This window comes from Halichoerus grypus, chromosome 6, assembly GCF_964656455.1.
Source record: "Halichoerus grypus chromosome 6, mHalGry1.hap1.1, whole genome shotgun sequence".
Classification (NCBI taxonomy): Eukaryota; Metazoa; Chordata; class Mammalia; order Carnivora; family Phocidae; genus Halichoerus; species Halichoerus grypus.
The window spans coordinates 106,825,602-106,852,117 of NC_135717.1; the positions used below are offsets into that span (position 1 = coordinate 106,825,602).

The window sequence follows — 26,516 nt, forward strand, 5'->3', positions numbered from 1 at the left end:
CCCATGCCATAATAAACATCAGCCCAACATCTCAATATAGGCAGTTTGGTTTTAGTTACTGAATCCGAGTAGAAATGTAGAAAAATATTTCTAAGAAACCCCTCTGATTATGTGTCCTAAAATGAGAAAAAGTGTTCAAAATAAGAAAAATCACAAGTTCGAATCATAAAACATAGAAGAACGACATTCATAGGACGGAAATGAGATCATGTATTTATCAGAGTATGTGTAATTGTATACATTTTTCAGAGTATGTATTTATCCCATGCCATCCAAACATATGAAAAACCACTGAGTAAAATATAAGATTAAAATAAATGTTGCATGAGCTCCCTTTAATGTATTAAGCCAATTTCAAAAACTACGTAAGTGTAAACATACTTGCTATATTTTAATCAGTATGCCAACTTACTTAAATAGTTTCCTTTATTGTTATTTTTGTTTTCAAGTAGAGAGTAAGAGTGTGTGCATGTGTGAAGGTATTCAGAAGTTACACATCAGCATGCAGCTCATTCACACGTACATAAAAGACAAAAACAATAGGTTTGCATGCAACGGTTTTGTAACTGAATACAAGTAAATCACCACTATTTTAGAACAACTGTAACAGACTAGTAAAAGAGAGGAGAAAAAGCAAACAAGGAAACTAGTAGGAAGTCAATAAATCAAAGAGCCACTGAAAGTAAACTATGTAAAATGTCAATGAGCCCCCTAACATAGGTGCAGGTTTTTAAAACATACACATTTTATTATAAAACCAATCCACAAAAGTAACATTATAAATTACATATATTAATGAAAATTATGTATGATTCATCCCCTTTTAACTTGTAATTTTATACATGTGGATTGTGGACAACTAATTCCTTTCTCTGATGCTCCCTTTCTTCTTCACTGGTTAGCTGATACTTTGTTAGAAATTCAGTAATGCTTGATATGTGGTAGTATTATCTAAAATGGAGCCCATCTAGGACCCATACAAAGGGAATTTATTTTCTGAAGTGAAGAAAACGGTGGTCTTGAAGGCAATGTGTATCTGAAAGCCCACCACTAGAGGGAGGCTCAAGAACTTACTTCATGGACAGGATAACTGAGTGCCAAGGTGACTGCATTAGTTAATAATGTAGAACATGCGGTTATAAAGAAATGACAAACTAGTCTTTATTTTCCCATGTATAAAAGCAGGCTAAGATTGGCTAGTATTTTTCTTGTAGAAACCAGTTAGTATGAAACCAGTTAGTATGTTAAACATCATGTGAGTGCTTAGTAAAAACTTAACTCCTGCTGAAGCATGTATGTGTAATTAGAGATAATTATGGTTTGACATAACCAACTGGCAAAAGGATAGAGGCCCCCACCCAGAAAGTCACCAGATCAAACTCCTCTTCAGGACTGAGCTTAGTCTGAGCACCATAGTCTTCTGGGCAACCAGTCACACCATCAGCCCACTGTTGTACTCCTAACTTTGGGAACACACATCCAGGCCACTACCAGCTTTGTTTCTCATCACCACAGAATTAAAGCTAAAGGCAGAGACTTGCAACTCCCGAATGCCTTAAAGTTCATCTTTATCAGTTAATTTGCACAGTCTCACTTCACTGGAAGTTAACCAAGTATTTTTAAGTCTTTAAGTTATTTAAAAAAAAAAAAAGTAAAAATAGTATATAGAAAAGGGTTAACATAGCAGCCTAAAGACCACTATCCTAAGAAAGGCCCTGCTTGCAAAGTTGGACTTTGTCTGGCATCTGGAAACTTGACTCACAGAGTGTCCCCAGTCACTAGTTAACCACTGAAGGTACTTGAAGGTACTTAGAATGTTTGTGCAAACGATATGGTCTATGCTAAACTCCTGGGAGTCTTGAATCCTGGTACATACTACATAGATGGTATGTATGTGACCAGTCCCCAGGAAAAACTTCAGGTTCTAAGTGTATGGACTTCCCTGGGCATAAACGTTGTACACATGCTGCTGCATTTTCATTCCAGAGGGAAAGGAACATTCTGTGTTATCTCCCCAGGAGGGAGAGAGCATAAGGAAACCAGACATGGATTCCTCTAGGCTACATCTGTGTGTTTTTTACCCTTACGATCCAGCTGTGTATCCTTCCTACACTGCTCTCATGAATCTTTGCCATGAATACAACCATATGCTGAGCCCCATGAGTCTTCATAGCAAGACTCCAAAGATAGGGATGATCTTAGGGAGCCTAACATAGTTAGGGAAAAAAGAAGAGGATAATAAAAATGTTCTTCAAAGGCTATAACAGTACACACACATTAACAAGGCCCACCCTCTAGCCTTATGTTCCATCATTCTAGGCCATGTGCTTGTTGCTCAGGGCACCAACCTGCCTGAAGGCCCCATGCACACAATACTGTGAATGAGTCTCTGCGTTTTAGTTTTGTCATTGCCTGGAGTGACTCCTCTCTGTCCCCCTCTCACCTTGTCTTTTGCCTAGCTAACTCTTTTTCTTCTTTTGTGTTTCAACTCAAATGTCACGTCCTCCAAAAAGCTTTTATCAACTCCTCCCTTCTTATTGGGTGGCCCCACTCTGTGTTCCTATAACTCCCTATATATATCTCAATCACTGCCCTCACTGAATGTATCATACTCTGTTCATGGTCTGTCACCCTCTGCAAGGCATCAAGTCGATGAGGGCAAGATTTTGTGTCTTATTTGAATCCCAGCACTCAGCCCAAGGCTTGAGGTAAAATTGGAGTTAAGTACAGTTCTCTGGCTTCTGAGGACTTAACTTCCATTTTTTTTTTCCCTCCAAGCACCTCTAAGCTAGATTATGGCCCCCGTCTAGAGTGCAGATTTCAGTCACAGAGACAGGTTACATCAGCTGAATGGGTTTCCACTCTCTGCTTCTGACCCTTTTTCAGCCAAAGATAAATGAAAGTTGTTTGAAAGTTATGAAAAAGTAGCACTGCCCATCAAATTAGCAGTTTAATATCTTCTGCACAAAAGGACATTAAGAAGGACATTTGCATTTTCTTCCAAGTTAAAAGAGACAATGAACTTAAGTAAGAATTTACTTATTACTAGAGGTTGGGCCACAAAGAACAAAGACAAGGAGCAGGAGAGGGAGGGGGGAAGAACAGGAAGAAAAGAAACGTGCCTCATAACACATGGAATATCAAAAATTCTAGTTATAATCCAGGAATTTGGGCAGTCTTGATTAGGAAATAACCAATCCTACTTTTTCTACCTGTACCTGTTATAGCTTGAGCAGATTAAAAGCAGTAGCTTTTCCATAACCTAAATTATGCAGTGGATCTCAAGGAAATACTACGTTGAGATTAACATGTGATATAAACATCTAAAAAATCAAATAGCTCATGTATTTTATTTGTGTAACATCTTACTTAAAACAAATTTAGATGTATAGATTGTGTTTATTCTAATGACACAGACAAGTAAGTACATTACTCTTTCAGTTACAGTCCTTTCCTTTAAGTATAAAAACTTTTGGCAGCTGTGTACTTAGAAAAAGAAAAGTTCAGATCAGATTTTGAAATAATTTTAATTAAATAAAAACTGCTCCAAAATAATCATTCAGAAAAATGGCAAGTAATAAAATTGCCTTGATACTCCTGGTCCTTCGTGTATATAATCACTAAGAGGATTGGGTGTAGTTGATGTGAATGTTGTAGTGGCAAAGAAAGAGGTTGAAAATTTCTATACTTGGTGATCTCTAAAGCTCATTCTAATTAGAAAATATTATAATTATAAATATTGTTTCAATCTGTTCATATAAAATGCTTTGAAGTTTTATTCAATTTATAACGTTAAAATATATGTTGAATTTTACAAAAATTAAGAATAGCTGAGAATTTATCAAATATATACCAAAGATATATGCTAAGGGAAGTTAATTATGAGGTTAAAACAACAGATGCAAGTTAACAGATATATTTAAAAATTAAAAAGAAATGTGTACTCCATTTTTTTCCTACAAGAAAGAAAAAGAAGGGCTTATGAAACTGGAGCCACAGCTGGATGTCAAAAAATAAAAGAGAAAATTAACTAAAGCCTACTTCTTTAAATATCTAATAGTTTTTAAATCAAGAATGTAGAGGAAAGACAAAAGACTTAGTATGTTTGTGATCATGGATACATTTCAAAAAAGATCATGCAAAAACCAGTTGGCTGCCAATAAAAATTTTAAACATAAGATGTACCACAATTAGTGTACATGAACAATTAGTAATTCATGCAGCTGTAGGGTACACAGAAAGCTAAACATACTTACCTAAAGGTACGCTATCTAGATCTGTGTAAATAACAGCAAAAAGGAAACAAAAAGCAATACTCCAATCAAAACAGATCCAATGTTAAGAACTCCCACATAAAACAAGATTATGTACCATTTATAAGATATGTAGAATAGATGCCATAGAAAACAATTATTATTTTTCAAGGCAGTTAGATATGCAGAGTAAAGTAATGAAACTTGGTTAATATTTTAAATAACCAATTCAGAAACTTGGTTGATCCACAAAAACTTATTGCTTAATAAGGTTAAACAAGCCTTTTTAAGTTGGTAATCATTTCTTGGAATGACAATAATTACATCCCCCAAATTTATACATGCAAATTAAAGAAGGAATAATTATTAAAAGCATAAGTAAATATAGCATCTATTCAGTCAAGCAATAGGGGAAAGAGGTATAGTATAACATTCTCGAAGAGCAAAGTTACCATGCAATTCATTTAACTGAAATTTAGTCCAAATTACCTTGTAAAGCATGCCCTAGTAAAGCATCTAGCTCAGGATTTAATTCTGCTTTCTCTTTCAACATATGGAATAGCAGCTGGTTTTGTGTAGCACTGGTTATTTCAGTTTGTTTAAGCCGACCTTCAAGTACTTTAATTTGAGCCTCTTTCTGGGCAGCCTGGAGACCCTGTAATTACACAGAAACATACCAACAACAACAACAACAACAACAATTATCTTAGGTAATACAAAACAGAATCTACTACACAAAGATCTGTATCAAATAGCAAATGTATATAATACATGGACTTTGACATCAGATAGACCTTGATTCATCAAAGCTCCTCCACTTACTAGCCTGGTGACCTTACCTTATCTTCCTGATTCAGTTGCCTCATATGCAAAATGATAGGAATAATACCTACTTCCTAGCACACTTTAAAGATTAAGTGGGAGAACATAAAATAAAGGGTCTAGCAGAGTCCCAAAGTGGTAAAAAAAAAAAAAAAAAAGTGACTCCGAAATCATTATCACCTTCAACAATTAGGTATAAGTTTCTTACAGGTGACAGGTTAATAATGCATTTACATTCAAAGAGGAGGGAAGTGCCACTGTATTTTTTTTCCTTTCCGATTTTCTTTTGAGATGTAAAGAATCAATATAGGGGCGCCTGCATGGCTCAGTCGTTAAGCGTCTGCCTTCAGCTCAGGACGATCCCAGGGTCCTGGGATAGATCCCCACATCGGGCTTCCTGCTCCGCCGGAAGCCTGCTTCTCCCTCTCCCACTCCCCTTGCTTGTGTTCCCTCTCTCGCTGTGCCTCTCTCTGTCAAATAAATAAATAAAATGTTTAAAAAAAAAAAAGAAGCTTTTTATAAAAAAAAATCAATATTAAACCAAAGTTATGATACGAAATTTGTTTGCACCCCAAGAGATTTTCCTTTTCATTTTTCCTTTGCTAAAGCAAAAGATGAATTATTTCTTGTTTAAATTGTTTATCTCTTCTAATACACAAGTACAATGGATGACAGGCTAATGGAATTTATCGAAATAGTGCTGACTTTTCTTAACTCTGAAGAAAGATAAAAGAATGCTTTTCAGTTAAAAAAATCTTACTTATTACAGAGGAAAGGGTCACTGGAGAAAGATAAACAAAATGAATTAATCAAAACTTAGATTTTCCATAATGGTGTAGTTAGATCATACCTTATTGATACCCATTGACAGGAAGTGATCTAGCAGGTATCGGGCTTCTGTAAGCGTGCAAGCATTAATGACTGCAGTGACATCCAATGTTTCTCCTTCTTCCTACATCAAACGAGCATTTGATGAACATTACTTTGAGCTGAATGTATTCAAACAGAGGCAAAAGCCTATTATTTCGTTTATTTATTTGGTAGTATCAGGCTAGTTAATAAGATGCCTGAGAAAAATGTAAAATATGATCTCTACCCCAAGAAACATATGCGCTAGTTGAAAAGAAAAAACACACTTGAGCAGTTAAGAATTCAAATGGATTAATAAATGATATACATTTTTAAACATTTTTGATTTTACAAACAATAAATAATATCACAAAATCAACAAAGAAATCTGGAGAGCAGGCAGGGAGTTATATCAATGCAAAATCTAAGAATCATATTAAACCAAGAAATAAAAAGTTCCTTCATATAAAAATTCAAAGTGCTCTTAATGATAAATATAAAAATATCTTCCTTAAGCCATTAACCATTTTTTTTACAATTACAAACCTTTGCTTCTTCCATCTGCATGATGTTGGCTTGGCAATCAGAGATACTGTCATTGATGTAATCTATATTAGCAGTTAATGACTCCATCTCCTCATTGATGTTAACCACATTTTTATCTCCCTCTCCACTCTCCTTGACTATCTTTTCCCGTCTTTTTGAAAGTTTCTCTCGTCTTTTTGTGAGTTCTTCCCGTTGCTATTGAGAAAACAGATTGGATTTCAAGAAATAATATTGATCCAGGACATTATGCTAAGTGAAATAAGTGAGTCACAGAGGGACAAATACTGTAAGATTCCATTTATATGAGGTATCTAAAATAGTCAAACTCATAGATGCACTAAATAAAATGGCAGTCGCCAGGGGCTGGGGGAGGTGCTGTTCAATGGGTATGAAGTGTCAGTTACGTAAGATGAGTAAGTTCTAGAGATCCGCTGTACAACACTGTGCCTATAGTTAACAACACTGTGTTGTACACTTAAAAATGTGTTAAGAAGGCTGATCTCATGCTGTCTGTTCTTCCCACAACTAAAACAAAGCAAAACAAAAAAAGAAATGATATTCATCTATTCAAACACAATGCAATCAAAACTCACCAAAAAAAGGAAAAAAAATTGGTAAGTATTAATTTACCCAGAGATCAAATTTGGAAAACTAAAATTAACAGCCAGCTAAGGAGGAACATATCTATGTTCTATTTTCCACACCTTGAGGAGTCTATTCATATCTGCCTCCATATTGGAAATAGTCATTTTCTGCATGATGATGTCTGTGACCCTGCGCTCAAGAAGCTGCCACTTCATGCGAGCTGTCTTGGAAGTAAACACTCGGCCAGTCAGTCCTTTCCTCTGATATTTTTTTCTATAATCACATAAAAACAGACAAACATAATTACTTATGTGCAATTAATTATTTGACTGTACACTGCCAAATAATGAGCTGTTTCCCATTGAAGTCCAACATTTAATAATAATGCCACAAAGATTATGTCAGAAGGAATAGGAGAATTGTACTGACCTGGTTCCATTTGCTGTGGGCGTTGGTAAGGCCTGGACTCTTGCCACAGGAATTCTCATTTTCTGCTGGGCTCCTGCCCTTGATACATCTGCTTCTACAGCAGCTGCACTGGAACCCGCGTCCTGGGGGATATCAGATGAGCTCAGCTTCCGAGTGACTTTCCCAGCCACTCTATCTGACATGGGCCTCACTTGCCTACGAAGAGCTGTAACCTGAAAGAGCAAGAGAGACTGGCTCATTCTCTTCATCTACAGAAATATATCATTTACCTCAAAGCCAGAATGTTTCCGCCAAATGATTGACTTGCCTCTTCAGTTTTGCGTCGAAGAACCACTTCTTGGTTTCTTTTTTGGGCTTCCAGAAGTCTAAGTTGATGCTATAAGATAATAACAAATAAGTTAAAATGGTAAACTGAAAGATATGATGCTTCCTACTCCTGCATTAATATAGTCCCCCATCCCATTGGGAACTATAATAGTTCTTAGCAGAATCTGAGCTAACAACAACCTTGCAACCATTACTAAAAATTAGGATATTTTATTCCAATAAATAAAAATGCATACTGATGCAGCCACATTTTTCTAAAAAATGAAGTTATCTCTGTGACATACTTTTATTTAAGATACAGTATATAATACTTACTATACACAAGTACTTTTCTAAATGCTTTATAAATATATCATTTCATTTCTGCTAGACATTTTGTTTTGCTAGCTGAGGCATGAACAGGAAGAAACACAGCTTAGAATATTTTCAATAAAGTCACTTTACAATATATACAGTAATTAGTAACTGTTTTAAATATAGGGAAAACATATAATAATTATATTAACACTTTATAATAACTTTGAAAATATTATGTTCGGTAAAGTAAATGAACAATAAAACATGTCAGTATTGGCTGCCAATTTGTTTCTAGGTACTTTATATGATAAAGACAATTCATTATAAATTACTCTAAGCCTTTTTATAAGGCTATAATTTAGGAAAGAATTTTGGGGCTAAAAAAGAACAGAAATCCTAGTTCTAGTTCTGTCATTTATTCAACTCTGTGATCTTGGGCAAAGCTTAGGAATTGGGCTTAATCACAAATATCCCTTCTGGGACTTAAATTCTGTGATCTACCAAATAACCCTTTATGTTTTCTATCGCTAATTCAAACAGATCATTCATCTCATGTTTATGCATATTCCTGTGTCATCAGATGAGAATTCTTGGAGAAACAGACTCTATCTTATCACTGCCATATCTTCATTACTTACAACAATGATTGACATAGAGGCAAAGTTAACAAGTATTTTTAAATGAATGAACTACCAAAAATTAAAATTACCATATTGTTTGAAGCTTGTTACTACTACATTAAGCTTTTTCTATTCTAAGTTAAATCTCAAGTTCATTCATATTATTTGTATGGTGTACAAATATACAAAGGGTTAAAAGATGAATATGACGTGAAACAATTTAGAAAGGGGTTCACAGCTATAAGTAAAAGGGGTGAGGGAGTCTGAATGTTAGCTTTGTATGTGATTAGCCAGCATCACATCTCTATAACAGAATATTCTATCATATATGATCCTATGTTGTGAAATAAGATTCAAAATTTCCATCCCAGGAGTTAGTTGTTCAATATTGACCTCTATGTCTCATATGAATTAGTTACAAAGAAGTAAGTAGTGAATATTGTAAGAAAATTATTCCTGTCATCCCAAAGTTTGGATTAAAAACAAAATAAATATGGTTTTTGTCTTTCTCTGACTTATTTCACTTAGCATAATACTCTCTAGCTCCATCCATATCATTGCACATGGCGAGATTTCATTCTTTTTTATGGCTGAATAATATGTAGAATTTAAGAAACAAAACAAATGAGCAAAGGGAAAAAAAGAGAGAGAGGTGCAAACCAAGAAATAGACTCTTAACTACAGAAAACAAACTGATGGTTACCAGAGGGGAGGGGATGGGTGAAATAGGTGATGGTATTAAGGAGGGCGTTTGTTGTGATGAGCACTGGGTGTTGTGTAGAAGTGTTGAATCACTATATTGTACACCTGAAACTAATATTACACTGTATGTTAACTGACTGGAATTTGAATAAAAACTTCTAAATAAATACATAAATAAATAGCCAGAAAGTGGAAATAACCCAAACATCTACCAATTAAGGAATGGATAAACAAAATGTGCTCTATCCATACAGTCATAAAAAGGAATGAACTACCAATACATGCAATAACATAGATGAACCTTGAAAACATCATGCTAAATTTAAAAAGCCAGATAAAAAAGGCTATATATTGTATATTCCATTCATATGAAACATCCACAGTGGGCAAATCCACAGAGACAGATAGTATACTAGAGTGGCTGTCAGGGGCCAGGGAGGGGGAAGAATGGGAGTGACTGCTAATGGGTATGGAGTTTCTTTTTGGAGTGATAAAAAATATTCTGGAATAAAACAGTAATGATTGTTGCACAATTCTGTGAATATACTAAATCCTTAAATTATACAGTTTAAAGGAGTGAATTTTACGGTTCGTGAATATATGCCAATTTTTGTAAATAGGAAAAAAGAAAGAAATATAGCCTTAATACAGCAGTCATCTCATGAAAATATCTACTTTTCTCATTACTCCCTTCTATCTCCTTAAATTGTCTTTTTACCTCCCAAAATACATGTCTACTTTCTAAAACATGCTGTTTGCTCATATTTTCTTCAGGGAGGATTTAGAACAAGTTGAGCAAGAAAAAAGAACAGAGGCTGAAACCTAACCAACAATGGGAAAAAGACCATGATGGCCTCTTCTTCTGAGGAAAAAAAAATCATAAATGAAATAACCATTTTGCCAGAAATTTGGAAAGAAGAAAAAACAAACTGACTATAACCTAAAACCTTAACACAATTACAGTTAGCATGTTGGTATATATCCTTAAAATTTTTTTCCCTCATTTTAATCAAGCATGCATATATGAAATGCTACTTTATGAGGCACCTGAATGGCTCAGTCAGTTAAGCCTCTGCCTTTGGCTCAGGTCATGATCTCATTGTCCTGGGATGGAGCCCCACATGGGGATCCCTGCTCGGCGGGGAGTCTGCTTCTCCCTCTCCTTCTGCCTCCCCCCCGCAGCTCATGCTCTCTCTCTGTCTCAAATAAATAAATTCTTTTAAAAAAATGCTACTTTACACTTAATGTTAAATCGCAGTCATTTTTCATTTTACTATGCAGTTTCCAAATCCTAATCTTCAATGGATGAATAATAACCTATTAAATGAGATGGACAATAATTTAACCATTCCCCTTACTGTCAAGCATTTTTGTTGTTTTTACATTTTTCACTATTACAAGTAACCCTAAAATAAAGATTTTAACTCATAACAATTTTTTTTATTTTAGATTATTTTCTTAGTCTAAGTTCATGGGAGAAGTAGGATTCTTAAGTGAAAGAATATGAAAACTTTTATAGCTCTTAGTAAAGCCTCCTCTGGTGAAAGTGGGTTATTATTCCAGGAACATTGCTAAGAATCTCTAGTGGTGAAACTCTCTGGAACCAGCCTAAAATCACTATCTTACATAATACTGCAAGTAGTTCCCTGATCTCCCTAGAGATAATTATCCTTTGCCATTTTCTCGCATCTCATCATCTAGGAAATAAGCCTCTAATAAAACTTGTAATAATATTATAGTGTTTTTTATAACCTTGTATATGGAGTTACTATAATCCATATATTATAAAATTAATGCTTAATTATGGTCCTTAACCAGCACTTAATAGTTATAGTTATCAGAAAATTTTCTTCCATTTACTAAACAAGCTTGTTCAATGTACAATATTTGTATATAACTAAAAGTTAAAGTCCACTCACATCTCTTTTACGTTGATCTTTTTTCAATTGAGCAATCTCTCTGTTTCTCCTAGACTCTGTCAATCTGGCTTTTTCTTGTTCTTCTTTCATTTGTTTCATTAGTCGAACCTAAAAAAATTAGGTAAACACATCTATTGGAGTTTTCCTATCACAACATTCATTAAATTAATCACATGTATGGAAGTAAGCAGTTAGAATTCTGAGTACTTAACATGGAAACAATGGAGCTTTGCTGCACATTTTAAATGGTCGATTCTTATTTTGTGGGATTAATAGATTTCTATTTCTAATAATTTTCTAATATGTTTCTATCAAATTGCTTAGTGCTCTATGCATTTTATCATTTTATATTCAGTGTTCAGTTGGTACTTATTTTTGGTACTTATTACCAGTAACTGTGTGACCTTGAACGAATTACTTAACCTCTCTAGGTTTTCATTTCTCATATATAAAATAGAGGTAACAGCTCTATGGCATTGGACTATTGTGATAATTTATTGAGTAATATCTGTATAGTGCTTATAACAATGCCTGGCATATAGTAAGCACCTAATAATTTTAGCTATTGCTGTCATCAGCAAAGACACAACATTATAATCTAAAATTCCTAAATCATTTTCACATTTGCTATTTCACAATTACTATTTGACATTGATTGTCATGCCGAATGTTAATAAGAATAATTAATTCCACAACAAAAACACAAGACAGATAAGGATTCACATACTCTCTTTTGTCAAGAGAAGACAATTTATATTTTTCTATGCATGGGAAGGATAAACACTAAATTCAAGGTAGTTGTTACCTCTGGGGGGAAAGGGAATATGATCAGAAAGGAATACATAGGTTTTGTGTATACTGTAAATGTTTAATATCTTAAATAGTGAATATAGTGTTTGTTATGTAATTATCAATTTTTTGTATGTTCATAATATATTATGTGTTTCAGGAGAAGAGTTATATCCATCAGTCAAAGAAGCCCTGTTTTTGACCACATGATTTTCAGCTACTCTGAAGAAAGGCTTTGATAATGGATGACTATAGGAAACAACTTCTAATTGCCAAAAGGAAGTGCATCGTTTTTAAGACTGGGTTACCTTTTATTGAATATGGAAAGAACCACAATAATTTTTTGTCCCAAATGACACAAATATCCTCAACATCAGACTTTAATGCAAAATATAATCAATACCTTTGTTTTTTTCATTTCCATCACATCCTGCTGCAATTTCTTCAATTGCTTTTCATACTGAGACTGGTTTTTAAGCAGCCTTGCATGCTCTTTTTGGGCTGTCTGAAGTCTTTGTAGTTCTTTATTCATGGCTTGGAGTTTCTTTTCATATTCAGACCTAACTTTTTTTGCCTTTTCTTCTGAGTAAGATTCCACTGAACCTAAACGATCAAAGGGTATTTATATTTATTTCTATGAGATACAGATTTTCATTTTGCTGATTTACAACTCATGAGCTCAGAGAAAAACTATCTTCCAAACACAAACCTCAAGAGGCCAGGGCACCTGTGAATCACTCTCTCTTTTATTATCTACTCTCAGCTTAGTTTAACAATTATTTAAGGTTTTTTTTTTAATTTAAAAAATATTCCCAGCATAAATCAAGACAGTAAAACAATTAGCCACAACTTTGGGCAAAATAATTAAATAGCCTAGATAGGAACCAGAATGAAAAAATAAGCAATATTTAACATAATGAGACAAACTCACATATAATGTGGCTTCTAATGTAATTTCTTTCTTCTAAAGGCAGAAATGATAAAAACCCACTTTGGCAATTTAGTTGGAACCTTAATTAGAATTAAATGTAATTCTTACCTAAATTCTGGAGCACCTGGTCTCTCTCAAGCTGAGTGTCCCGAATTTTATGTTGTAGCATCATTAGCTTCTCTTCATACTGCTTTTTCAGTGTCTGCAATCTTTTCTGGCTGTTTTCTAGTTCATCAATCAGCTTTTGCTTGATTGCAATTTCACAAGTAATGTTTGCTAAGTCTGCTTGATAATTAGCTATTTATAAAAGAAGAAAATAAACACACTGTAATAGGCCACAATATCATAATTCTAACTTTCAAGCAAGAGCATGAAAACCACCATCTACATCCAGGTATTCACTTAACAGCTATAAGGAAAATGTCCTGGATAAACCAAAAACTAAAAGAGAGGTGAACAAGATAGACTGTTCACATTGATCAGTGACAACAGATACTATTTGTGCTAAGTAAGAATGGAAATCACACAATGACTAAATCCAGGAGGGGCAGAAACATGAGGCTGGGAGGGAATACACAAGTCAGCAGTTATAAAAGCTGCCCTCATCAAGAATGAATGGAGAATGTTTTCTGCCCGTATTTTAAACAAATTCCCCAAATTAATTTTTGTCCTTGTACTAAACAGCAAGTACCTTTCTCATCTGATTCAGAATCTGATTCATCGGAGCTTTCACCCCCTTCAATGTCATCTTCTTCCTCCTCCTCCTCCTCCTCTTCTTCCTCGTGATCACTCACTTCTTGACTTTCTTCCTAAAATGTGATTTATGACTATTAATAGCACAAATATCAACAAAACAAACTGATTACCTCATTAAGAGAGATTGCTGGAGTACAAAATACAGAAGTACACAAATTTCACCTTTCATCAGTGCAAAACTCATTCCATAATGTTAGGGTTATTACATAATTTTGTCTTAAATAAAATAGTACTTCACCTCTCCTAATATTCTACCCCCTTCCACACATACACACAATGCCTTCACGTTGCACAAGATTGACAGTTGTCAGTATTTTATAGCTCATATTTCTGAAGAAAAGAAGTCCTCAAGCAAATAGTTTAAAATGGATACATGATAACCATTTCTCTTTTCTACATATAAGTCTACATATAAGTTAGTATAGTTATCAGCAACCATAAACAAGCTAAATTCAGGCACTGAAATGTACAAGTTCATTCTTTCATACTTACCACTTCTAATTCATTGTTTTCTCTTTCTGTAATACCCTTTTCTTCTTTCTTCTCTTGGTCGGTATCTGTATTATCCTCTTTACCAGCCACACTTTAAAAAAAAGGAACAAAAGGGTACAGTATTAAAATAGAGAGGAAAATTGTTCACTTTTGTCTCCCAGATCTTAAAAATCATCAATTATTTGTGAAAACAAACTAGAAGAGTTTATCATTTGACTGAGCAAAGTTATGTCTGATGCTTCAGAGGAAAACAGAAATTGCCATTCAAACAATAGTGATTTATATCATTGGAGAAAAGCTTACTTCCTAGAAACACTGAGGAAGAGATTATACCCTAAAGCATGAGATCTGATGAGATAGCTATGAAGTAGTCATAGTGACAGTCAGTTAACTAGAACGTAGGTGATTTAAATTCAAAGGAAATCAAACAAATATTTTTCTTTTCTCATCTAAATATATGACTTTTCCCATCTAAACACAAAGATACGGAAGCTGAATTTTTATTGATGTCCTAATATGTTTAAGAATAAATTTAAAGATCCAGAATAAATCTGCTCACAGTAAGTTTGTCTACACTAGCTGTATCCATTAGTGTGGTTAGGTCTCCTCTAGTAATAGCACAGGCTTTTTTCCTAGGCCATACCTATGGCACAGGACTCTTAAAATGTTCTCAAAGAAATGGGTCTTTGCATATCAAAACTGTCTGAGGTTCAGCCTGACCTTTGACTGAGTAGGAAATTCCAGGATCTGCCGCAAGATGGGCCATACCAAATAGAAGCCTCCTGTGTGGTCATCTGGTACTAGCAGCTATAACCACATACTGATGTCAGGTAATGCTTACAGCTAACCTAACTCAGCCCCAGTGGCCTTGAGAAGAAGACAGTGCACGCTACAGTGAGCAAAGTTTTTCACACTTAATTCACTATGACTCTTTTAGGGTTCAGCAACCATGATCAGTTATGCGCAAAAGTTACACATCTGTTCACTAGACTCATACATTTAATCAAACTAAATACTATTAAGAAAGTGAACTTCAAATAAATCTGTATGTGAAAAATTTCTTCTTGTGCTACTGCAACATTTTGAAATCATCAAGAATTAAAAAAAATATTCAAAAAGGCAATATTCTCCAAATAAAATTCCCCTAGAAAGGGGACTTTATCAAAATAACTTTATAACAGCTATCATATCTGTCAGGCATTCTGCTACATTAAAAACTGCCCTAACACCTGGACTTGTTTTTAGTTTCTAGGCTAAAAATTTAATCTTATTTAAGCTCCGTTATTATTAAACTGTAACGTTTAACCTTAGGTCCCAATTCTCACAGATACTTTTGTACTCAGAGCAAGATAAATAACTTTTCCCTTGTAAGCACTTCAGAGTTCTTAATTCATGTTTATTTATGTTATCATTTCTTTAATTTCTGTCTTCCCTACTAAACTGTAAGCCTTGTGAGGGCAGGGATCATGCCTGTTTGACTCAACATTATGTCCCCCATACCCAGGGGATGTACATAATAAATGTGCAGTGTTTACTAAATATATTAATCTCTATTACTGTGCATGAGCACCTGTTCGTCACCTCTATGTGTCTCGTGCACTAATTATGTTGAGTCTAATGGCACAGGCTGAAAGATGCATAAAGATGCATAGAAGACAGCATATCTCTAGAGTGAGAAGGAAAAACCAGTAGTAATATCAATAAAACAATCTTAACTGGAGAGAGATCAAGTAAATTATAACAGGGTTCCATGAGTGTTGTTAAATCATTTTGTTAGAAAAAAAAAATGATTATACTGAATGCCTCTCTTACATCACTTGTATTATTCTAGAGCTGTTGATTTTCCATCACGCAGTTCCAACTGAAACTCTAGAAAGAAACTCCCCTTCATCCATCATCCCACTCAAAGGATAGTACGGGGCACTCAAACAGACTATACTTGAGGTTTAGGACTAAGGTTAAGGCTAGGACAGGTGAATATGTTTGGAAAGAAATTTCCCATCAGCATTCCCCAGCCTCTCCCCTATGAAGTCTTCCTTCCTCACCTGTATATTGTTGCAGCACACAATTTTTGTTATTGTTGGTTGTTTCATTATTTAAGCTCCAACCCAAATTCTCTTTTACTCTGGTTTATAGCTAGATAACCACTTTATTGTAACCCTCCTACTTTCTTCAAGTCACCAGTATCCAGCAAATGTTACTTTTCACTTATATATAAAGTTAATTCATATATTATATGCTATTCATGCCAATTTTGATGCAGAAAGACCAGCAGTTGTAACTTTACATTATTAATTTACCTTTATCACTTAAAACTTAAGTTTTTAAAATACAAGTTGATACTTTATAGTTATTGTACCTCAAATATTCAAGTTTTCCTCAATAAACTGAGACAAATTGATATCTAAAATAACTAAGAAGCATGAAAGATATTTAAGTTTGCATGTTACATAGAATCAGAATTTTGAAGGTGGAAGGAACACTAGTGATCATGCAGTTTAACCCCTTTGACATTTGACAACCAATGTCAACATTTTTGTTGACAACCTAAAAAGAAACTGCAGCCCGGGGAAGTATCTTGACTCCCCGGCCGGTATTCTAGAATCTTACACGTAAGTCCAGTTCACTGACATGGGAGCATGAGCATCGCCCAGAAGCTAGTTAGATAGTCAAAATCTCAGACTCCACCTCAGTTTTACTGAATCAGAATCTTCATTTTATCAAACCACTCAGGTGATTTGTATACATATTCATGTTCGGAAAGCCCTGTCCTAGAACATAAAACTGCTATGCTTTTGCTATCCCTTAGGGGATGCTATAAAAACTGGAAGCAAACTTTACTCACTAAAGACAAAGGACTTGAAAATTTTAAGGTGGAAGGGTGGCTTCCATACATTACTTTAACTATGCATTTTATTTTGACCTGAAGTAGAAGAAATCTCACATTTTTAATGCCATAATTTAATTCATATAATAAATATAATGTCCTAAATATATACTAATTAGGTGAGTTCTAGTGCAAACAATTAAAATTACATTCTCATTATAGAATACTTTAAATAAGTTATAGAATTATAGAATAAAATTATAGATACTGCAGAATACTATATAATATGTGGAATATAATTGTGGAATGTAAATTATTAAATAATTTTAAGAAAATAAAATTTTCAAGCTTTCATATTTAAAATAAGATATTACTGTAACTAATTATTGCATAGTAAAAGTTCTCAAAAGGCTTATTTTAAGTAAGAGATGAAATTTCTAAAGCGGTGCTTCTAAAATATTTAAATATTATTTTCTTAATCATTTTGATGATATAATCTGGAGGTTTAGAAAAATCTATGAAGGGAAGTTCTGATAAGAAGTAAAATCCTACTTAATCCTGGTTTAAATAACTATAATTCTGAATGACTAAAATGTTAATTTTTATTATATGGAGAGTTCAGAAACATGCCTCTAAATTTTGCTCAAATTTTAAGCAAAAAAAAGAAAATACCTGTTTCTGATTCTTACCTCAAATACATTTTAAAAGCAACACTTATTTTTCTAATTCAACCTTAAAAATGCCTTATAAATCTTATCTGTAATAAGGCCACATTTTCCTGTTGCTTTGTTGCCATTTAATGTTGTTTTCCAACAACTACTAAAATAGTTGTATATACAAACACATTTGTATTGCAAATATAATATTCCAAATACTCCACCAAATAAGGAAGAGAGAAGAAAAGCCCACCTGTGACTTAGCATGGGCTGCAACAAAATCTCAATTCCCACCCAGTTAAAAATTCCCAGTCTGCTCACAAGTTTTTGAAAGATACATTCTGAAAGTCAATGGTGGGTTTTTGAGGGGTCATTTTTAGCCTAAAAAAGGTAAGTCACCATCATAATTATGCTAGTTTATTCAGAAGTCACGTGAAATTGCCTGAATTTTAATCCATATAACTTGTGAGGGTTTTCTTCTGAAAAAGTAGTTTCTAGAAATATATTTGATGTATTTGTCAATTTTATAAAATCATCATTAATTTTAGGAGCACCAGGCTAATCTAGTCTGAACCAATCTATAATTCTATAACACATTTCCTTGTGAATGGCAACTAAGTATTTAAATGACATTTTAATAAAAAACCTGGGAAATATTCCAACCTTCTTTCTTCTCGATTGCTTTCCTCAAGTTTCTGTAGCCTTCAAAATCACGAGGCACAGTATTGGAAGGCCAAGCCAATGAAGGACAAACCAGACAGTAAAAAGCGAAAGTGATAAGAAGGTAAAAATGATACATGAGCTTGAAGACTTTAAAATAAATTTTAAAAGATATCATCAAAGGACAATACACAGTAAAAAGGCAATACATTTTGTATGAATAAAAAGTAAGTAGAAAAACAAGCAGCATTATATCTAAGAAGAGTATATAGACTATCAGTTGAAATTATTTAGCAGTAAAATGTAGAGTCTCAGTTTATATAACTTGATCAGTAGTAAGAGTGTTTGGATGCCATTGCTTTTTTAATCTGAAATGATTCGATTTTCTCAGTTTCCCCAAAAAAGCCCACTTTCAATGATACCCTCTTCCTTTTAAGCCTTCCCAAAAGACCTTTTTATGGCATCATTAAAAGAACTTCAAAAAGTAATGCCTTTATACCATAATATGAAAATACCATTAATACTACATACTAGAATGCTACTTTTAAAACTTGTTTTCTATTTTTAATATACTACATGTGACCATCACTAAATCTAAAAAAAAAATTCTATTTCAAAATTATACATGAAATGGTATTACAGTCAAATGAGTATGATTGTTATCAGTGAAAAACTGTAATTTTATTAATTGAAAATAAAATCTCATAATATCACTGTTCTAATAATTAGAAACTATTAAAAGGACTAAGGCAAAGGTGGCAATAAAATGGGAAATGTAGTACTTTCCATTAGTAAGATTGTTCTTCAATCAGAAAAATATAAGAAAAACTAAAACTATGTACTTAAAGACTCTGAAATATAATTTAAACAACATTCAATACACAGAATTAGGGATCTTTACTCAATGGAATGTACTGGATACCAATATTTGTCATATAAACAAAAAGACAGATGTGCTAGGCTCTGATTAAGCATATAGCAATCTTGATATAGCACACTTGCAACCAGAATTCCAAAAATATTTTTCAGAATCATCAATATTGAAATGAAATGAAAAGACTGGGCCTTAAGTATAAATTATTTCAAGCCAGTTATTTTCATGTGTTTGCATGTGATTTTTATTTGTTGGCTTGCAATTGTTTTTCATAATCAACTTACATATTGCTATTACAAGAAGAGACTAGCAATCTTTCTGGGAAAAAAATTCTAGAGTGATATTCACCAGGGATCAAAAGGTCCAGTATAATGGCTAGAAAAAGGAAAATAAAGCCATCACTTAAGAAATCTATGTGTTTCAAGAGTTTCAACCTGACACCACTAAACACAAGTATAATGCAGTCTGATGAATTAGTAAAATTTTTTATAATTCAAGTCATTTAAAGCTAGATATCCAAAAAATGGGGATTAATGCCTAATGTAGGCTTATACTAATGAAAATGAATTACAGTAGTTCAAAGGATATGGTTCCCTGCCAAAGAGCCCAAATTTTCTATATCCGATACGCAGAATTTTTGTTTATCTAACACAAGAGAGTTCTATGAAAATGTATGGATGATATGAGCTAAGAAGTAGGTAAATGTTAGATGCCTTTTCAATTGTTTCTTTAAACAACATTGCAACAAGTAGTTCAAAAAGACAGTGGGGGGGGCAGAAAAATAAACTAATAATCTGATACTTCATAATTTAAAGGAGCTCAGTTTTTATTCTATTTAGTTCCGTTACATGGAGAAAGAATTAAGAGGAGAGAGAACGACAAATCTTGCCAACAATTTCAACATTTCTGTTACTGAAAAAGAGGTAATACAGTCTTTTCAATTATTTCATCTTATTTTGTTACACTCCCTTATTTTCCTATCTACAACTATGGATGATTTTACAGCTCAACAGGAAATAAGCACAGACAGGTAGAAGAATAAACCTTAAACCCCCACATATTAGTTAATTTTTGTAGCTTTGATAAAGACTTTGATGCAGAAAAAGTTTCAACTTTCATGTAAAACAGGACTTACGATGCCCTCCTTGAACATAAAAGCAGTTTCTAACATAAAAGGACCCACTTGCCACTCTTCCTACCAACACTTACTTTGTCAGAGGTCCCGCAGCCACTACAACCAAAAACTAACAACACAAACCCAAGTAAATTAAAAGAAATGGAGCTTCTACATAATTTGTGGCTTCAGTGGACAGGAAAGAATGCAGTTATGAGAATGAGGGCAGCTTAGGATATCTGAACCCAAAAGTGAAGCCCCAGATAGATCTTGGAAACCCTCAGCTAACAGAAGGTAAAAATCTTCCCTACAAAACCTTGATTTTTTTTTTCTTCATGAGGTCACTGTCACTCAGTATTTGAATTAATGCTTCCTTTTTCAAAACTACAAACATCCTTAGAAAGGAGGCTTATTGGTTATAATGGGGAGATATATATATATATATATATATATCCTATATATATATATATATATATATATATATATCCTATATATATATATATAGGATTCCTTTACCCATAAATGGTTTTGCTCCCAAATTTGAATTTAAGGAGAGGACAAAAGGAAGTAGATGATTTTGGAATCAGGAATACTTTGGAGTAGGGTGAATTACATGAGAACTGACCACATAAGGGAGGAATGGACCACGACTGGCTGCATAAGGACACAGGGGGTCAGAAGATGGAATAAAAAGGATGGCTAAGGCAGAAATTCACACTTTCTCCCTGAAGGTTGGCTATATCCATGAAAGGAAAGAAAGTTTCTTTTCCCTTTTTTCTTTTTCCCCTTCCATTCTGAATTGCTTACCACACTACAAATTGGGTAAAAAAAAAATCACTTGATGTGAGTCAGTTGGGAAACCTGGACAATATGTATTTATAACATTTTCTAGAGAAAAATTAGTCCCAAATTCCAAAGAATTTTTTTCCTTTTTTTTTTCCCAAAGTATTTTTAAATGAACTTACTGTGTATGTAAGGTTGAGGCAGAATCCAAATTTTACAATGCCTTCTCTGATGAATAAAATAAATAAATATGAGGGATATAAAACAACTCAACCAGAATCAATATACCTAAACAGGAGCTGCTGCCTCCAAAGAGTTCCAGTGGAAGACTAGACAAACTGCTGTCACTCTTTTTTTCAACCTGTAGCAAACCCTTTAGCTAAAATGGCAGCTTCCTATTTTTAAAATAGGAATTTACATTAGATACAGTCTAAAAGTTATTAGGATCTACAGCAAAAAGTTAACAGTGATAATCAAGCTGAGTAAAACAGTATTGATTTTCATGTTTAAATCCACAACAAGGTTTGAATAGAGTGTGGTAGGAAAAACTGTATTAAATTCTACAAATTTATATGTAATATAGATTCATAAACTGGTTCTAAAGGCTATCATGCAGTTTATGGTACACAAGAAAATTTTTTTCTAGGTTCACACTACATTATGTAGGTTTCAGTTCTACAAAGACATGCTATAGCATGTATGTGAAAATGCTTTATAAAGCATTTTTTAAAGTATCATATATGATTATTAATTTTTAGGAAGCATTAATTTTTCTCATTTTAAGCCATCATTCACTTTTTTCAAGATGATTAAGGTAATATCTCTAAATTTACCTTATCTAGTTTGGTTTTTTCCTCACCAATTTTTTTTTATTTCATATCACTTTTTGTTAAAAAATAACTTACATTTTTCACTTGGGTTCTTATGTTTAAATACAGTTGTTTGGTAAGGTCTTTTTAGCATTAACATCTGCTATTATTTTTACCATAACAATTATTACATCCACCTTAATCACTGAAATAGCTGATTTTTCACTTTGAAATAACAGCTATTTAATTTTTTTACCTTTAAAGCACCAGGGACAAATGTTAATAATAATATATTTTTCCTTTAGTACTATTTACCAATCAAAATGCTTATCTCCCTGCATTGTCACAAAAATAACCTCCATCAGAGGTATTATTTTAGGGTACCTATGCTCACTATACAAATGTCAAGACAGCCTAGGTTTCTACTGGGATCCCTATTTTTCATTATTCATACCAAACAGGTGATTATGATAATATCTCTAAATTTACCTCAAAATGAAACAACAGAATCAGTTCATGACCTTGAGAAAGATACCCTTTCTTATACTTATTATTCATGAACAAAACCAAGACCTTTAAAAACAAGTCATAATATTTGATACTTTGACCAACTACAAAACTGAATTTTACAAGAAAATAGTAAGTCGTGTGCAAAAATCTCATTTTCCTTCAAGCAATATGTTGGATCACATATAATTCTGTGATCATTGTTTCAGTTTTAACTACCCTGCATAAAAGCTAATCATTATATATCTTACTGCTGCCATAATCAGTCATCCAAGAAAAACACCTATCAAGACATTAGTATCTTAAGAATGCAATCTCATTTGCAATGCCTCCTAACCATAAATGTGTAACTCCTTGTTTTAATTATTCTAATCATTCCTTTTTAACTAAAGGACACACAGCAGAATTAACTTGAAAAATGTAAATCTCCAATTACTTTAGTCAACTGGACTGTTCAAGGAAGAAATGCCTGGTTGCCTAAATAAATTTCTAAATAAACTGAGCAAAGCAGCAGGTAGACTAAATGTCAATAATAATTCTACAAAGCAAGACTCTTGTAACAAACCATTTGATAGCTGTGCCCCCTTTTGAATATCTAGCCAAAAATGCTTAAAATTAATTTGACTGGCAGGTTTAAAATATATTTAGTAAGTAATGTGACTGCACCACATAATCAATATGTAGACACATAAAGAATTTGTGAATATTTAACCACTCACACATTACAAGTGGTCAAATTTTTATTTTCCTCTTCTTTGCACCCAGTTGATTTCAGAGGAAGCTATTATCAGGATGCAAGGAAAAGAAAGCCTAGAACAGTGGTGAAAAGCTGAGTAACTCCTTGTTGATTCAAAAGGCCTAAAATAACATAAATAACTTTGACATAATCAAATTAGAAGCCCTGCAGAAAATACTGAAGAGACCAAATGACATTAAATGACAGCCTGATGGATTAGTTTAGCCTTTAAACTAATCTAGACAGGAATCAGATTACATCCATGAGACTACTTAATTGCATTAGAAAATGGGAAAGAAATGAAAACAGTGAGTTGTAATGGTAGAGCAAGCTTTGCAGAAAAGATGAATGGAATGCAAAAGCAGCTATTTGAGAAATAATAAAATAATTTCTAATAGTAATTTTACCTTGTCATAGTCTAAATAAAATCTACTACCATATTATTATAATTAACTTATTTTTCTTACATACAAGTAGAGATAAACCATTAAAAGTATATCATTATAATTTTCAGCTAATTTAAATGACATTTCCCTTATTTAATAAACTGTGAGACTATATATATACTCACTGTAATTGCAAATTAAGATATCCTGAAAAGAAAGAAAAACAGGGATTCATACAGCAGTGACTTTATAACACTACCTTTTTTTCTTCTTCTTTTCTTTCCTTTTCAGCTTCTCTAAATCTTTCTTAGCTAGATCTATAATTTCAATGGTCTCTTTGTCTGAAGACAGTATAGTAGGAGAGAAAGCTGATGATCCACTGAAATACGGTGATCTTGCTGTGGCTCTTGTCAAGTTTTTTCGAAGGTTCTCATTCACTGCTTCACTTTCTAATAATTTCGCCCTAGTGAATAAAAATATATTTAAACAGGAAACATTTTTTATTGTAGTAAACAATTCATAGCATACAATTTACCACCCTAACCATTTTTAAGCATATAGCTCTGCAGCACAAAGTGCATCCAGACTATTGTGCAACCACGGCCACCATCCACCTCCAGAACTTTTTCATTTTCTCCAACTAAAACTCTGCACCCATTAAACATTAACTCATTTCCCTCTCCTCCCAGCCCCTAGCAACCACCATGATACTTTCTGTCTCTACAAATCTGACTACTCTAGCAATAAATAGGGAACACTTTAAATATATTGTTTTGTATGCTAAAATGTTATTCAAAATGTATTTCAATGTTGCTACAGGGTAGGGTTTTGTTTTTTTTTTCTAAATAAAGGTGCTCACAAACATTTATGTTTAGGATTTTTTTTTAATTCCCTGATTAAATAATTGTACATTTGAAATCACATTTTTAGTGTTCAAACGTGCCTATGGTAATTAGATTAGTTGCATTCTGGCCAGTAGGCACTAGTGATGTTGCTTTGTAAACCCATCATTTAAACTTAAAATCCACAAGCAGCATGGTCCCCTTTCTTTCAGTTCCTCATTCATCATGCTATAATAGCATTTCCAAATCTTTGTAAGGAATAGTTAGCCAAACTTGCCCCTAACTGGCTGAAAGACATCTGGCTCCTAAGCATAGCGTGGGAAAAGATGGTATCTCCAAGGAAACCTGAGTTTGATAATTGAAAACATTCTTTTGTTTGCTCAAGCAGTCCTAATAATGACAGGAGAATAATGTATGTACTGTCAGTAATATGCAAAAAAAACATAACATAGAATGATGAGGTTCTAAAAGAGGGGACTCTTGAAACAAAAAGGGATTCAGAGTCCACTAGGCTAGTCTTTTATTGCTACTTGATTTAAACCACCAAGAACACAATTATCTACTTCAATATAATACATTTCCAAGGTCAATTTGGCAGAAGTGTGATTGAGACAGGGCCATAAGGAGAAAGTACTATCTTACTAGATCTGTCTCAAAACTATATTGCATAGCACTTCTGCCGTATGTCGAAGTATTTCAGAGAAAGATGTTAGAATAATTTGCAATTTATAAGCTCTAGAAGATGCAGTCAGCTCTGTTTTTTCACTACCAAAATTATTCATGATACTGTTGGAATCAGCTAGAAACAGAGTGTACATAAGTCAGTAAATATGTTTCAAGTCAGTATCTTACACATTCTTTAATGAAATTCCTTTATTATATGTCTGGTATCATATGTGAGCAGAGTAACAATTACAGTATTTTGAAATGGTTAAGTAGCTGTGTATAAACTTCCAAGTTAAATGATTTCAAAATTATTTTAAAGAAACTTCTGAGTATAATGCTGTCATTTTGTTAATCAACAGCATAACCTAAGTATAAAAACTCAGCTTAACTATAAAAACCCAAAGTCAATATTTACATTTTTCTATATTTTCAATATAGCCTGGGTACATAATAATGAATGTTAAGAATCAACAAAAATATAATAAATTAGCTATCAACAATGACCTGTTTTGTATTGGTTCATTTATATAATAACCAGACAAGTTCTTTTTTTTATTACTTGATTTAAGTTTGCATTTCATAGGGGTATATTCAATGTTTCTTCAATGCTGGTGCTGATAAAAGCTGAAACCTTTAGGGATCAACTCCACGAAGCCCAAGATACATTAGCAGAAGTTGCTTTTTGGGCTTTTTTGATAACAACACTCTTTCTTTCCCACTCACCAATCAACCCTGTTGCCTGCATTTCATTTAACAAGAGACCAAGCAGTGAATCATGAGGGGAAGGATACAAACTTCCTTAGGAAGGAGCAGACTGAGGGCTTGCATCTTAGCTCTGTCACTCACTTCATCTTGGGCTATTAGTCTTTAAAAGCCTCTACTCTTTCCTCAGTAAAATGAGATGAAAATACACATTTTCCTATGATTGCTATGAGGATCAATGATATAATGAATTTAAAACTCACCAAACTGCTAATATATTTAATGAATAATAACTATTCTTATCAAAAAGTTGGAAATGGATATAATTATCAACCAGTGGGCAATTAAACAAATCAATTACAACCACGAGATAGCACCACATGGAATCATGCAAAAATTATGTTAGAAAAATATTTAATAACATTTAAAAATGCTCATATCTTTTTATATTTCAAAGAAAAGATAGCGAAGCAATATATATACCCTTATGTCAATTTTGCTAAAGTATGCATTGAAAAAACATTAAAGAGATATACCAAAATGTTAACATCAGTTCTAGTAATGGTAGCAATATAGTTGACTTTAATTTTTTTATACTTTCCTATCTACTCAAAAATTTCTACAAAAATTTTAAGCC

At 33.3% G+C, this 26,516-nt stretch overlaps 1 protein-coding gene across 9 annotated transcripts in view; it reads right to left on the reverse strand.

The window, feature by feature from the left end:
• The window catches only part of KIF21A (kinesin family member 21A), a 147,375-nt gene that overhangs the window by 34,263 nt on the left and 86,596 nt on the right, over window positions 1–26,516 (reverse strand). For 4 of the 9 annotated variants that reach the window (XM_078075883.1, XM_078075882.1, XM_078075881.1 and 1 more), the window contains exons 11-24: window positions 23,929–24,132; window positions 18,464–18,502; window positions 14,318–14,408; window positions 13,761–13,878; window positions 13,178–13,366; window positions 12,542–12,741; window positions 11,350–11,457; window positions 7,792–7,860; window positions 7,485–7,696; window positions 7,175–7,328; window positions 6,471–6,665; window positions 5,926–6,027; window positions 4,743–4,908; window positions 4,257–4,277 (exon numbers count right to left, since the gene is read on the reverse strand). In XM_078075883.1, the coding sequence (XP_077932009.1) occupies window positions 4,257–4,277; window positions 4,743–4,908; window positions 5,926–6,027; window positions 6,471–6,665; window positions 7,175–7,328; window positions 7,485–7,696; window positions 7,792–7,860; window positions 11,350–11,457; window positions 12,542–12,741; window positions 13,178–13,366; window positions 13,761–13,878; window positions 14,318–14,408; window positions 18,464–18,502; window positions 23,929–24,132 (1,868 nt within the window). The remainder of the gene's footprint in view (window positions 1–4,256; window positions 4,278–4,742; window positions 4,909–5,925; window positions 6,028–6,470; window positions 6,666–7,174; window positions 7,329–7,484; window positions 7,697–7,791; window positions 7,861–11,349; window positions 11,458–12,541; window positions 12,742–13,177; window positions 13,367–13,760; window positions 13,879–14,317; window positions 14,409–18,463; window positions 18,503–23,928; window positions 24,133–26,516) is intronic. The other 5 variants (XM_036074443.2, XM_036074433.2, XM_036074438.2 and 2 more) reach the window with 3 other exon arrangements.